This window comes from Clavelina lepadiformis, chromosome 8 (assembly GCF_947623445.1).
Source record: "Clavelina lepadiformis chromosome 8, kaClaLepa1.1, whole genome shotgun sequence".
NCBI classification, from domain to species: domain Eukaryota; kingdom Metazoa; phylum Chordata; class Ascidiacea; order Aplousobranchia; family Clavelinidae; genus Clavelina; species Clavelina lepadiformis.
Genome location: NC_135247.1, coordinates 917,262 through 932,872, shown reverse-complemented (window position 1 = coordinate 932,872; position 15,611 = coordinate 917,262). Strand labels below are relative to the sequence as shown.

The 15,611-nt window shown below is 38.0% G+C and overlaps 1 protein-coding gene across 3 annotated transcripts; it reads right to left on the bottom strand.

The window, feature by feature from the left end:
* Positions 1-3,241: 3,241 nt before the first annotated feature.
* Positions 3,242-15,611, bottom strand: LOC143469334 (uncharacterized). 3 transcript variants are annotated; one of them, XM_076966990.1, is made up of 20 exons: positions 15,406-15,611; positions 12,401-12,487; positions 12,012-12,204; positions 11,659-11,756; positions 10,825-10,885; positions 10,608-10,703; positions 10,367-10,537; positions 10,056-10,181; positions 9,748-9,861; positions 9,028-9,134; positions 8,724-8,919; positions 7,707-7,859; positions 7,103-7,211; positions 6,943-7,037; positions 6,247-6,451; positions 6,003-6,145; positions 5,737-5,929; positions 3,983-4,044; positions 3,800-3,916; positions 3,242-3,585 (listed from the first exon to the last, which is right to left on the bottom strand). In XM_076966990.1, the coding sequence occupies exons 2-20, from the start codon at positions 12,475-12,477 to the stop codon at positions 3,535-3,537; spliced, it is 2,367 nt and encodes a 788-aa protein (XP_076823105.1). In that variant the 5' UTR covers positions 12,478-12,487; positions 15,406-15,611; the 3' UTR covers positions 3,242-3,534. The 3 variants fall into 3 exon arrangements, with proteins under 3 accessions (XP_076823105.1, XP_076823106.1, XP_076823107.1); XM_076966991.1 differs by lacking the exon at positions 15,406-15,611 and adding an exon at positions 12,610-12,751; XM_076966992.1 differs by lacking the exon at positions 7,707-7,859 and having other exon boundaries at positions 15,406-15,607.

Below are 15,611 nucleotides of genomic sequence, written 5' to 3'. Positions count from 1 at the left end.
TCTACTGTACATAGCGATTGTTGAATCAGCTACTTCAGTATGATACAATACAAAACTATACAATAGGCTACTGTCAGAATATACTGTGTACAAACCCAAACCAGTAAACAAACAAAACAAGCCGTTTATTACAATCAACACATCAAATTAAGTTACCTTTTAAAAAAATACGAAATTGTTGTTTGCTTAGATTTTGATAGACATTTCTCATTTTATTACATCACAATTATGAAGCCTGCTCATAAACCTTTTCTATCATCTTGCTTGCGCATGGATAAAGTATATATTATTGCATCACAAACTAACGAGTGTCCTTATACGGAAATTTTTGAGCCCAAGGGACAGAAATGTGGTGTCACTATAAGCAAAGTGTTCTTATACACGAAGTCACTATAAGCGAAGTCATTTCTATGCAAAACATATGGTTTGCAAACGGGACTTTGCAACAAGTGTCACTATAGGCGAAATGTCACTATAGCCAAAGTCACTATAGGCGAATTCTACTGTACTAAAGGTTTAATGCTTTGCTTATATATTATAAATTGGCGTTCAAACTACCAGTTTTTCTATGTTTTCTTATTATAAATTGGCGTGTAGATAAAAAAATCGGCGTGTACGTTGATGAACTTGGAGCGTGCAGTTGTCTTACTTTCCACCATGGCCCATTGATTGAAAAGCAAGACCACACACTCTCAAGACATTTTAAGACTCAGCTTAACCCATGAACTGTCAAACTTTAGAGGAAAGTGCAAGAAGCAACTCAAAAACTTAACCCCTCCTGTGCCAGGTACATAGAGTTGATATTGGGATATAGTTGAGTTTAATCATAGAAAAGTAAGAGCAAGAAATAAAATAATAACATACTCTCAACGATACTTAAGTAACATACGTACTTATGTTGAACACAGTAGAGCTTATGAAGTTGTAGGCTGGTAATGGTTATTGCAAAGCACTGCTGTAAAAGTGGCAGAGGTTAACATGTCGTTGTAAGTATTTGCCCATTACTTGAGGTACTTAAGTTTGATTTTGCATCTAAAGCTTTTTTGCAGTTTGTTACAATTTTTTTTGGTACGTTTGTCTTGTAGGTGCCTCTAGTTATGAAATATATGCTAAAGACAAACTTCGGAGAGTATATAGATATGTGTTATGGATAGTAATGATAGCTACTACCCTAACACTACATGTACTTGCTCCATTAAACGAAGAATTTGTTATGTACTTCAAGATCATAAAAACGTTGTTGAACACAACAACAGTCAAAATTGTAACCAGTACACACTGAAAAAATGCTTTGTTCAATTGAAAAAAATTGATGTATGCAAGCAATGTTCCCTCTAATTTTTCACGAGTCTGAGCAAACACACTAACTCCCTGAGCGGTCCCTTGGACCACTGTGAGCAACATCAGACGTGTCACGTGCGCACTGTGGCCATTATTATGCGTTTATTTTATTTTCAATTCAGCTTGGATTTTTTTTCTTGTGCGCAGCACAGATTTTCTGTGCGCGGAGACCGTGTCAGCAGTGCGCATTTGCGCACGCGCGCAGCTTAGAGGGAACATTGTATGCAAGTATAAGGCATCACAACCTACAAATACATATAATGAGGTGGTGCCAAAGAAGCTTATGGATGGAAAGATCGTACTTGAACACAAGTTTTGCTGCAAAATGCCTCCAGCTTCATCAAAATTGTGTGACCCTAAGAGAACTCACGCTGGTGAGAAGCGATTTAAGTGCGAAATTTGTAATAAGAAATTCATGATGCCCACTTCTTTAAAAAACCACACACAAGCTGCACATGTTCGGAAAAGGCGTTACCGTAAAAGGCGTTACAGTTACAGGTGTGATATTTGTTCAAAAGGTTTTTATCTGCTATCGCTACTGACAGCACACCGGAAAAGTCACGGAGAAAAGAACTTTCAGTGCACACATTGTTCAAAAAAGTTTAACAAGAAAAAGTATTTGGAAGCCCATGTATTAATACACACTGGGATGAAACCATATGAGTGCCGTATGTGCTTCAAGACTTTCATTTTTCAAGGCCAGTGCAAAAATCATATGAGAACTCATTTTGAAGAAAGATCGTATAAATGTCATATTTGTTCAAAGTCCTTCAAACAGCCCTCAGCATTGACAAGTCACAGAAAAACCCACTTTAATAAGCGCAAGCCAAAGATATACCGATGCACCCAATGCACGAAAATGTACAGTTCAACTGTAACTTTGAAGAATCATTTAGAAAAAATTCATTCATTACTGCAGTCGTAGCGAAATGGATACAGCTTTATATTTTTCCTCCATTTTTGCCATTGAGGACTTCAATGGAACGGAGCATCTTATGCCACTAAGAAAAAATGTTTGTAAAAATGTACCATTGGTTTTTCATATTTGTATATAGTTTAAAAATATAACTACTGTGACTTAATTTATTGAATTATAAATATGTTGTATTTTCGAACATTAAAAGCTATACTGTAAATTTATGGATGTTAAGAATCGTGTTTATATGAAGTTGTTTAAAAATGTCATAAAGTATGATACCATGTGTGTAGCTGTTATAAACTTATTTATGATAGTTTGGTATAGGCCGATAAAGTATCCTGGAAGTTCCATTTAATGCTTGCAATTGTCTCTGTTGTTTCATAAATAATTAACCACTAGCAGTCTAATGCTAAAACTTCTAGTTCAGATCATTGTTATCTTTTTCAACAATTCGTTATCAATTAAGGAAAATATACTGATAATATTTAATTAAATAAATTTAACAGTATTTACTTCGACAGTGTTTATTTACAGTTGTTTGTTGCATAATGAGGTAGGCATGACTGTGTCATCTGTAGAGAGTGATACTCACTCATTAATGTATTTCATTCTTTTTTGAAAGAAATCTATGGAAATTTTAATTGATTTGTTATGGTTCAGTATCAGAATCTTAATCCTTAGACTGAGTTGTTCTTTCCTCAACTTGAACAAAGTTAAACTTTTCGATGAGAGCCCGGGTTAGCAAGCTTGTCTATTCACGAAAGACAAGGGCACTGTCTTTTGTATTGTATTGCCACAATTTGGAACTTTTCAACGGGATCACTGAACCAAGTGCTCTTTATACCTTGCAAAAGAACACTTACTACGACAGCGACCTTGGATATCGAACCTAGTCCACTAATCGTTCCCATTTCGAATTAAGTTACCATTTTCGAATTAAGTTACCGCCGCGGGCTGAACGAGAATGTGTCACATCCCAAATGCATGTTTGGATTTTTATGGGCTACTTGCGGATAGAAATGCTCATGAAATAATATAGTTGGTTACATTTGTAATACTTGGCAGTTACAAAAAGACAAGTGCAGCAATATAGTGTGAAAGCCAAGGTATAGTATACAAGTGAATACATAGCACATATGCAGAGTATATTGCAGTTACTTTAAACTATTACTATGGTGTAATATGAAGGGAACCAACGGATGGCAATCCAGCAGCAATCGTGAGACAATACATCAATCTTGTTTTTGAGCAATATGTACAAAAGCCTTCAAAACTTAATTGATTATGGCCAAGAGCATTTTCTTGTAATCACCTGATGTCTCGCTCTGAAAGACAAAACTTCCATGATAACCAATCAACAATTTATGATCAAAATTATTGGCTAATGCAACAGATTAGTTGCAATGTAATTCTACTTTCGAGACTGTGTACAATCCAATTATTACAGCCTTTTACACTCTAGGGCCTAGGCTAACACTGACAAATCTAAGTTTGATGAAGAATCTCAAGTGACCAAATCTTGGTATTCCATAAACTGACCTCAATTCTCTCAGACAGTGATTTGTTAAAGATCTTGACATACTCCTCTCCAATGTCAATCAGGTCGATCTCGCTCCTGGTGGTGATCATGTAGATGAGCTGTTTGTCCTCCCTGCCCTGCAGTAAAACAAAGTTTTTAAAACAGACTGTTACCGGTTATTTACAATCAACACCTTCACTAACCTGGAATGTGTCATCAATTTGCACAGCATAGTAAGTTGGAGGAAGCAACGTTGAAAATCGAACTAAAAAGTTAATTTGTTATTGTAAAATCGTAATAAATAAAAATTTTCATACCGGTAATTAGTAATTACTAGGGCCCGCAAAAGTCAATAAAGTCAAAAATTTTTAAGGACCTCGTCTGACCATGAATCAAAGAATAAAGTTGTTTTCAGCACCTAGGGGATTGTTTCTAAGAAGTTTATAGGTCAAAATAAAGTCAAAATTTACAATAAAGTCAAAATTTTCAATAAACTCAAAATTTGTCAAAATATGGCTTTTTACAAAGTTTTTGTGTTTCTTGAGAGTAATTCTTGTAAAAATCCTCGTGGAAGCATTGTAAATCAGGAACTGCGACACAATTAAACCATATTAACCCATAAAAGCAGGAAATAAGTCACAATGCCCACTTGGATCAGCAGTAACTTTTATCGCAAATTGTCCATTGTTTATTCATTGTTACGTATTTAAATAATTCTTATAAAACACTTCCTCTTCATAAACGTGGTATTTTCGAAGATCAACAGTTTGGATTTTAGGAATAGCCTACTGACATTCTGTAATACAAAAATGCCTAAGCAAGCTAAATCGTCTTCAGCAAAAGTTAGACAGATTTGTCGAGATTTTTCTGATGAATTTAATGCAACTCCCGGGGGGTTCCACGACATATGGCCGCGGGAAAATGACCGCGAACAAACTCACCGGGGACAACTGAACGTGACGTAAATTGACCGCGATCAAACTGACTGTGATGTAAATTGACCGCGAACAAACTAACCGGGAACAGACTTACCGGAATGAAAATTGACCGGGAGGTAAATTGACCGTGCAAGTGCTGAATTATTGTGTTTAAGTTGATGGTAGTATATGATATGTAAATATTTGTTTGTAACTATTTCCTTTGTTTTTACCCTACAAGGGGCCAAAAAACTCTACGAGTGGCAACCTTGACTGCAATACACATACTGGATAGTGACTAGATAGCGACTAGATAGTGAATTAGAATTTTGACCTTTTGACGGCCAATTTGTCGCCGGTTAATTTGATCGCCGGCCAATTTATCGACGGTTAATTTCATCGCCGGCCAGTTTACGTCACGGTTAATTTGATCGCCGGCCAATTTGTTGCCTGTCAGTTGTCCACTACCAGTTGTCGCCGGTGAGTTTGTTCACGGCCATATGTCGTGATCCCCTCCCGGGGGTGATTTAAGGTGCAATTTTTGCGAGGTTATAGTGAAGTGCGATAAAAAGTATTTTGTTGAAAGCCACAGGAAAAGTAAACGCCATCAAGCTGGATTGGAGCAACAACAAGCATTCCCTGTTTAATTTGCTGTTTATTAGAATTTACCATGCGGAGAAAATCGAGGCAAAGTGCCCTTTTCACAAGGACAAAATAACACAAGCTACCTAAATCTATCGCCAAAAAAACACGACGCACTTTTTATAATCCATAAAACACCTTGACTTTTCGACAAAATATTACGTTTGGGTCTGAAATCGACAAAATATTATGTTTGGGTAACTGGAGGAAGAACTGTGGCCGCTACAAATAAGCAATTTCGTTAGGTCAAAATAAAGTCAAAATTTGATAAAAATAAAGTCAAAAAAAAATTTTTTTAGGTCAAAATAAAAATGGCCCTAGTAATTACCCTATTGTAATATGTCATACTGTATTTTGCTATTATGGCTAACGGGTTTGTATGATGTCTATTATATTACCTAATGTTTTCAATCCTCTTTTAATGTCGCCCTTGCAGTCTCTTTCAATAGTTTTTAAGAGATCATCTTTCGTGAGTTTGATCCAACATTGCTTGAATACATACCATAGATGCTGATAACTTCTTTCAGTAAAAATTTGAAGGAAAGTCTGGTTAGATGGTGACCAGTTTTCCACTCCGAGATCGTAGAGTGCCTGCAACAAGATGCGTAACCACATGGAGTTGGCGCTTATATTCTGATAAAAGATCTCTAATAGCGCGAGATACCTTGGCATCTTGCTCTGCAAGGTTCGATACCACAGTTCCACTGTCAACAGGTCTTGCGCATTCCAAAATGGCGGCCAAGAATTTTTTGAATTCTCCGCTGGTTTCTTTTTCAATATCTTGTTGCAGATTCCGCCCAGGAAAGACTAAAAAAGCAACCAGTGAAATTTAACAGAATTTATGCTTAAACGAAAAGCTAAAAATTTTAAAACTAGCTTGACTCTCGGGAGTTTTAAAAGTAACATACTTTCAGCGTAATCTTTCTTGATTTCTTCAATTTCCTGACTGCTTTGGGTGCAAAGAATCTCGATTAGGACCGCTTCGTCCGTGCCTAATCCTTTGACTGCTTTCCTGATTGCTCGAGCGTCGAGTTCACTTCGTCTCCACATCAAATGCTGGACAACTGATTTCAGGTCTCCGTCCAATTCAGACTCCAGCTCCTTCAGAAGATCCTGGGGAAACGCTCTTGTTACAATTTTGAATTTGCCGAATAGGTTACTTGCTTCTTATTATAAGGAATTTTGGAAAAAGAGGCTGGGTTATGCTAAGCAGTCTGCAGTTGTGATACTCAAGCAATGCTTGTGGTATTCTTAGCGTAAAATGATGAAATTATATCAATGTATAAAGAAAGTATGGATACGTATAAAAATAAAGAAGACAAGTCAACAATATAGAAATCTCCAACGAAAAAGATGTGAAAACAACTAAGATATATGCATTCGCATAAATAGAAATGTGTAAATAATCATGAGTGACTATTATGCTTAGTTATGAGTGACTTATACATTTTCACAAAAAAAACACTCTGGATATGCTTTGAAATGTTATGCTAATAAAAAAATATGTAAACAAAAATAAGTTATCAACATGAACGTGATCAAATAGTACACATTTTAAGTGATTATAAGCAAGGTATCAAAGTTTAACAAAAAAATGTTCTTACATCGTCATATTTGTCCTTGTATGCCCTTGCAATAACTTGCCGCTGGATCTTTGTCCTGTTACTTAAGATTTCTATGATTGTCTTTTCATCAGTTCCTATTAGTTAGACGATCATTATCAGACAGCTTTTAAAAATAACAACATTGTGTCCTTACACCCACCAAATCCTTTCATTGCTTTGTGAAGAGCTTCGGCGTCTTCTGCCGGTCGGAAAGGATTAAATGGCCGCACGGTGCCGCCCTTGACCTTCCAGCTGACTGAGATCACGCCCTGCAAGAGAAATTTAAAAATAAAACGATTTAAGACATGGAGTAGTTTTGTTTTCATCTAACAGACTATAAATAGTTAAGTGAAATATCTTTCTACTGCGATTTAAACGTAAGATTCCATGCGCGCTCTAACGTTTCAACAAAGCAATGGATTTACTCAGTAAATGCCGAACTTAATTACGTTTGAATGAAGAATAATGAAATGCTTGAAGAAAGTGTTGCTTGTTACGAGGAGTGCAACAAAACTAGTTTGAACAATTCAATAAACAAATTAAATGAGGCCGAATCCCGGGAGGTTTAGCCCTTTTTTGTTCATTTTAAAAATGTTCAACATAAATTCATCCCGTGCAATCTTCAATGAATTTATGTTTCAGCAGTATGTATAAATAAGATACAACTTCAAGCAAAGAAATACTGCTTGAAATGCAAATGATTGGTTTTTCAGCAAATTACGTCAGAGATTGACCCCAGGTGTCAGGTCACGCTCTACTGTAACCTGCTCAGGCTTTTCTGCATCCGACCCTTTTGCCTGAGGTGATTCTTCTTTTTGGTCATCTGAATCCGAACTGTCATCACTGGATTCTGTTTTGATTTCATCGAGCGTTTCTTCTTGTGTGGAGCTCTCAGCAGCCTTAGGTGGGTCCGCCGGCTAAATTAAATCGATATTGTAGACGTGGCCCAAAGGTAGCGCTATTAGGAGAGCTTGCCGTCACGATTGAATGAGCTCAGGTAACAAGTGTAATACATCAATACCGTGTCATTCATTGTTACGTAACTATCCGGGCATGTGTGGCTGAAAAACCATTTACTTACCAAGCCAAAGCCTGTATTCAAAGTCACAAGCAGTTTGTGTTTTGAGTGTGGCTTCGTTTCAATAAAATTAAGTTAGAACGATTTTGTGTCTTGTTGTCGGAGGAGGTAGTAAGATTAATATAACAAAGTTGACTTTATTAAGTCCGCGTCATTACAAATCCTAACAACGTGTGATTTTGCAATAACAATCGTTTTCATTCGGAATCTGACAAAAATGCAAGACCAAATGTGCTATATGTTAAACTTGTTTATTTACATTTCCATACAATCTTAGTCAAGACACACAAGCAAGTTTTCTGTTGGTAAGCATGCAACGTGGCAAAATTATGTCCAGCATAATTAGTGTATTTCAAAACAATTCTTTGATTGGACGCAAGCAGGTAATTTAAACAATTGAATTATATGAATTTGTTCCGACAACAAGACAGGACAGATTGGCGGCTATGACTTGATTAGCGCGTTAGCGAACTGAAGTATTGTCATAAGCACACCACAGGCTGCGTAACATATGAGGGTGTCTAATTTTGCAAGTACAAAATGATAGATATAGACTGATAAAAAACTGACGGACTTTCTTGAAACATTCTCACTTCAATAATACTTGATTAGTAGGTCGTTATATGATTATATATAGAGGCACATTATGCTATTGATTATCCTGTCCAAAAAGTAACATTCCAGTCTCACGGCCTCTTCATACCGTGGAGGCTTCTTTGGCTGGAGCGCTAGCTAGCGGTTCGCTCTTTTCCAGCATTTCCTCCACAATTTCACTGGTGTTCCGTTCCGGAGAAGAGTGGCGTGATGACGACCTTGAAGAAGAAGACGAGCTTGATCGAGATGAGCTTCTGGATCGGATGGTCTTCGTCACTTCCACCTTTGTATCGATTTCTCCAATCCTGTTAAATGACGTCATTTGTAAGATTATACAACATACCAGCATGTGTAAACGACTATGATGTAATAATGTAGACAAAGTTGAGCCACAAACCAATCAGGAATCAAACCTCGTTTCTTCTCCGCTGAGCAGTTTGTGGTAGATCGCAATCTCCTGTTCCAAGCTGAGTTTCAGTGAATTCAAATCCTGGTAATCCCGGAGATACTTGCCCAAGTCCTAAAGCACAACTGATGCATTCAAATTTCTTTAATAAATTCGTACCAGGCACAAAACAAACACAGCATACGTCGAACACACGTCGGCAAATTTCGTTTCAGACGGACAGACAGACTTCGTTGTTGAAGACTGGAACTTACGGGATATAAGGTTAGGAGAAAGGGAAAGTGAAATGTTAAAGTTTATTTACGACGGTTAGAGTGAGAAATAACTTTGCGCTTTAACGATGTAGACTTAATGTTAGTATGTCGAAGTATTTATGTTAACGCCAACGTTTACCAAATAACGTTAAAGCGTTTAAATGCACCTCTTTCGTTGGTAACATTGACGCTACCTAAACGATATTAATCGTGGTTTTGGGATAAATCCTTAAATCGTTTCCAAGGGTATCATGTCGTTTATTTTTCGCTATTTATTAACTCCGCGCAACGCAAAATACAGTCTTAAGCCCACAGCTATACTCACTGTTATAGCATGACACAAAACAAGCAAACAAGTCACAGAGATCAACAAATTATTTCTGGTTTAATCTCTATATTTTGACATTTGGTTATTTGGTTAGGTGGTGAAATGAAACAACCTTCTAATCTAGTTTACATGCGCAGGCTCTGACCTCTTTGGTACTGTCAAGCTCGGTGTGTAGCTGTTTAAGCAAATCTTGATTCTCGGCCGTCTCTCTTTCCAAGCGATCCTCCAAATGCTCAACACTTCGTTCCATGGTGTCGTTCTAGAATAGAATTGTTACTTAATTCTAGAACACTACTTCACAAACTAAACAAAACCTCTACGAATGACTAAACGTATGAATGCGCATGCTCCGAACAGCTTGCCAAACACCAGGTCATATTAAAGTTTTCTGGACTAAATGATCCAAAACAAATGCTTTCCACGTCATAATGGTTAGTTGTCATGCAATAATACCTTGGCGCGCAACGATTCCAGTTCCATCTCGAGTTGATGAATCTTCTTCCTCTTGTCATTGTTATCTGCTCTCAGATCCCGAATCTCCTCTTGGGCTGCCTTCAGTTGTTTGTTCAGTGATTCAACCTACAAAAGTTTAAGGTTAACGGAAACTGTTAGGTGAGCCTGAAAGTTGACTTTGAACTTGACAACAGTATTTGCAACTTAATTGACTTTGACTTTTTGGAAGTAGACTTTGTTGACGCTTAATCTTTAAACAACTTGGTTGAAATCGAACTGACTTAAAATTTGACAACGATCTCGAAATTTACCTTCTCCTTGTAGAACGAGTCCAGATCTTCAAGGGACTTGGCGTTGAACGCTTCGTACTGCTTCCTCACGTTCTGGATGGCGTCGTTCAAATCTGGAAGTATCGACGGTTGCTCTGCGCTCAGCAGTGGCGCCTCCACCGGTTGTATCTGTCGCCGTAAGTTCTCCATTTCCTGACGTAATCAATTGGATTATGATGCCACAAACGTTTCTTGTTAACTTATTAAAAGAAGCGGTACTTACAGCTTCGTGGACTTGTTTCAGAAGATCCATTGCCTCCTGTTGATTCTCGATCTTGCTCTCCAGGTTCACTCTTTCAATTGTTGCGTCATCAACGTCCTGTAAGAGTTTCCGGTTAAAGATGGAAATATGTTAAAAGAAAATATTTTACCCGCTAGATGTCAACAAAGAGCTGGAGCTGAGTCGGAGTGACCAATGAAAGATTGATCGACAGTTTTACCTTTCTCAGACTTTTCACTTCTTCTTCTAGTTCTTTGTTCTCTTCCTTCTCTGTTTCGAGTCTGGATAAAACGAAAAGTTGTTAAAATGTTAAAATCGTAAAAGCAGCTTGCCCTGGGCTTGTTTCCAATCCTAAAATAGCGACATGTTATTTGAAGTTAGAACAAAATGCTTGGTATGTTTGTTGACCTTTAGAGTTCGACGCATGCGCAAACAAACGACGTTGAGACGAACGCACAGACCAAGTTGCAAACTCTTCACATAGAAGAGCGAAGAGGGTTTAGTGTTTAGTGTGTAAATGCCACTTCACTTTACAACCCACTGTGGCTTTTTGCCGGCTATTTCGACCGGGTTTGGCCTTTCATTATATCTCATTAACCTGCCTCTCTCCCGATTGTGACATAAGGATGAACGTCATAAAGCAAACTCGGCTTTACGTAGTAATCAGGAAGCTTTACCACGAGATAGTGCCTTTGTTTAAGTGAAGTAGGGATTTTGTTTGATTTTTGTTAAATTTTAACCAGTCGCCTTGAAAACGCGCCTTCTGCCGCTTTGAAATCCAATAATTTGGAGATATCAATTTCCTATTTAATCGCACACATTATAGAATTCCAATCGTTTTAGTTTACGATCGTTACGAGGCATTGTTAAATGCCAATGATGTTTGCGTTTATTGCGACTGAGAAAAGTTGGTTGTTGGTTATTTATGGCAACTGTTTTTCCACTTGCACTATACAAGTCCAAGTCGGTTTTGTTATTGTCGTTATCACGCATTTTCATACGTGATCGTGAGACTGTGTGATTGCGTTCGAATCCATATTTGGGCATATCTTACTTTGTTGCAGTGTCCTCCAAGTCATAGACGAGGTTGTCTCTTTCGATTTCCAGTTTAGCATTGTCCACCTGCAAGTTCTCAACCTTCTCACGCAAACGCTAAATAAAACGATCAATGTCACTTGTGAGGTCAGAAGGTCAATTGTTTGGTCATGTTTAGTGACAAAGCAATGGGATGAACTGAACACAATGACTATGTGAACGTGATCAAACAGACACAACGGTTGCTATAAAACGAATTAGATGCAAAGGTCCCGGTAACCTACAACATAATTTCCCAGCACAAGTTCTTTTAACCAACAAATTCGGATGTTAGGGTTTAGTTGTAAAGGGCCGACCTATGACACTTCCTACCTGGAGTTCGTCGTCATAGATAGCGGCGATATCCGTTTCTGGCGTGGCTTGTTGCTTTCGCAATTTGGCGTTTTCTGCTGCCAAAAGCCTATTGGCTGATTCGAGGTCGTGAACTTTGTCGATGTAGTTGACCAGCCTGTTGTTAAGTCTTTTCATTTGATCTTTCTCACCCTCCTTCATCACTTTGACGTTCCTGGAGGAAGATTATGTGATAAAAGTATGAATTGGTATTGCGTGCTGATATAGTATGATGTAATAGTATTGCAAAGTGTTGCATTAGTATTCGAGTATCGATTGGTTGTGATTAAAGCATCGCGGTTAGGATGCAGCTAAACATATGTCTTCAACATGTTCAATGAAGATGCTTTATAGCTGGATATGGAACTTACGCATCGACTACGACCAAGCTCGTTTCCTTGGACTTTCCGACGCTTCTCCTGTAAGCTGATGGGCGTGCTTTCGGCATTATGATTTATCTGCAAGTATAGGCATTTAAATGAGAAATATATTTCATATAATTTGACACATACACATTTTAAACTGTTCCTCGGTTTTGAAAAAGATATCGACGAACATCATTAAGCTTTGATTGTTGTACTTTTAACTGGACATAGACAGCAGCTTGTTATTTTGTGGTGGTCGTTGTCGAAAATTCGTTCCTTCGCTTGAATTTGCTGAAACAATCGTTTATGGAGTCAGGTTGAAGCTGCAGTCGGGGGCAAATTATGGCGCTGAGGCCTTTAATCCTGGTTTCACCTTTTATAAAAGGAGCTGTTTAGTTTTGCGATTCAGCGAGTCATAGGGACACGCTACAGCGAGCAATGATAATGACAAGTTGATTCTTTGCACGCTTCGTTGCTGGGAAATTGGTTTTAACCGGTTTTTACCAGTTCCCCGCTTTCATTCTCAATGTCTTTGCGGTAAACTACGCTTGAAGTTTTCCATTCACTAAAAGGTTAGTTCAAGCGAATAATCATCGCTCTCTTATTGGGTCAAACCAAGTACGTGTTTGCATTCACCTGGGAGCTCTTTATGAAATGCAGACAAACTGGTCACGCCCAGAAAACTACTTTTTTCAATCGAGTTTTTCAAACAAAGTCGCCCGGGCAAAAATAAGCTTTATGACCATTGCACCTGGCCTAAAATCACAGCGACTTTAACTCATAATGTTCAAATATGTACAACAAGCACAAGCACTCAGCCGTATTTAAAAGCAGCCTTTCGCTAGAACCCTTCAAGAAGCTGAAGCTATTCACCCACCCACTGTAAATCGTTCATTATAAAGCCATAAGTAAAATGGACGAAGCCCGAATTTAACCCTATTTGAAACAAAGTTTTCGGTCATCACGTTTGTGAAAATTCGTGATGCAATTCATTGACACCTGCGTGATATGAATCATGATTTCCGGTATAAGGTTTTAATCATGCGGAAAAATGTATCCATTGTTGCGACCATAATGTTTTGCAACGTTGCTGTTATTATGTGACGATGCTTTGAACAATGACAAGTGTCACGTAATATGAACACCAGACAACTGATGAAGCTGGTGGTCATTTCAGCCAAGAAACAAGTTGACAAGTTTTGGAATCATCTTTCAATTCCATTCATGTCATTCGCGTTGGGGTTCGACGCTTAAAGCAGGAGAGCGTTGACCTGAGTTTCACTCGCGCTGACAGAAGCAAACAAAGCGTCTCCATAACTTAAAGTCCGCGGCAACGCCATGAACAAATAAACGTTAACTGCGATGCGGTGCAAAGTTAAAAATGAAAACGTGATTTGCAAACAGAGTTCGAGATTTAAAGCTTTGTGGATCTAATCAATTTCTTTTATTTTTTATTTTTTTGTTCCAGCTGGAAAAATTGCAGTAACAGCAGGTTTTAATTACCTGGGAGACGAAGATCTAGATCGAAATTTCAAACACAAGAGTTGAAACAACAAGAGCCAGAAAGCAAACTAACGGTGTTTAAGTGAAAAATATTTGCTCTTGGTCACGGCCTTTCAATACCTTATATGGTAAGTGCTTCGAAAGGAATATCTGGCTAAAAGACATCCATCAATAGTAAAATTTAATAGTCAATTTCCTCTTGGTATTAAATTACTCAAACCGTCCTTTAAGATATCTATGGTAGAGGTATTCAAAGAAACCTACAGGAAGCGCATCAGAAAAAACACTTTTACGTCACAGTGAAATTTGCAGTTCTTGTAAAATATTTTCTCCACCTACGCACATTACTTTCAAAGCTTCCCGAGAACCTGGACAAGTTCGAGGCAAACATCGACGTGACTCCAAGGCGGTGAAGCCGAACGTTGACGCAAAAGGAGGTTATGGATGGTAAATTGCCGCCGCTTTCTATGCAAGTAGGGTTAAAAATGTGCTAAGGCAGTTGGCAACCCTGACATTTACGTGCAAGATTTTGAACCCTCACAATTATATGTTGTAACGCGAAACGTGCTATTGTGACGTAAGAATGGGTTGGTGGTTACGCCACTCTGAGCAGATATTTTCCCAGAAATATCAAATCAACCGAGCATAAAAGCGGACTTGTTGGTTGTACTTCGCAAACGGGGTTTGGTTAAAGCTTAACTCCACTGCCATGGGTTAAACTGATATCACCGGCAGAGTAGCCTAACGCAGTCATTAAGTAAATTTACGCCTTTTATGTCCTCATCTAACATACCTGTGCGTCATAGTTTGTTGACGCAAAGCTGCGTCAAACAGACAACTTATTCGCTTTGGCACAAGCAACTATGTTCGGCCGATACGTCATCAGCAAACAACGTTGTAGCGCCTCTGCGTCACACATACGTCACAAATATGGTTTAGAAACATGAGTTAGTCTTGGCAAGTTTCAAAAGAACCCGCGCAGAAATAAGTTGGAATTTGAGGTCAATTCTAATACTTCGGGATAGTTTTGTGCGATGAGATAGCTTTGGTAAAAACATTAACTTATAATTCCATAAACGCTATTATTTGGATTCTTATTATGGTTATGGTTGGAAGCATTATATTATAGCTATTGTATATTATATAATATTTCTGTTTTAGCGATGCAAGTAAGCGCATGAATAAAATTAGAATACAGTATTTTAGTATCTATTTATCGTTTATTGTAGTCTAAGACTAAGAGTTGAAAATTTTCTCTCCAACAGAAAAACGCTGGTTTATCAATATTCAAAGTATGTCCGTACGCGTTAATATTTTTAAAACTTAGACCGGCCAATGTCTTTCCATTTAACTTTGTATAAAGCCTATGTACAGCTGTTTATACAAATGAAATTGACAGTATTTTGCAAACTGGAAGTGAATATGGCGACAATATCAGGTAAAGATCTTCATATTACGTAACAATCCCGTTAACAAAGAATAAAAATGATAAGAAATCAAAAACATACCTTTGCTATCGGTTCAAACTGAAACTGAGGAAACTTCCAAACTCTGCTTTCACGTCCTCCCGATGATTGCAGTCAGAGTGCGACGGGCGTGGTTCGATCGATGCCGATATATAACAGACCCAGTGTTTCTTTCTCCTTTCTCATAAAACCTCTGTGTATTTTGTCGCAAACCGGTGCTTGGCAATCAACGTCTCTTTATGATGTGG

Excerpts from the sequence above, each read along its gene's own strand:
- LOC143469334 (XM_076966990.1), bottom strand. The coding sequence starts at position 12,477 with ATGCCGAAAGCACGCCCATCAGCTTACAGGAGAAGCGTCGGAAAGTCC. Across the intron at positions 10,704-10,824 it reads AAGTGAAAAGTCTGAGAAAG|GACGTTGATGACGCAACAAT; the intron begins GTAAAACTGTCG and ends AAACTCTTACAG. Across the intron at positions 8,920-9,027 it reads CTCAGCGGAGAAGAAACGAG|GATTGGAGAAATCGATACAA; the intron begins GTTTGATTCCTG and ends GTCATTTAACAG.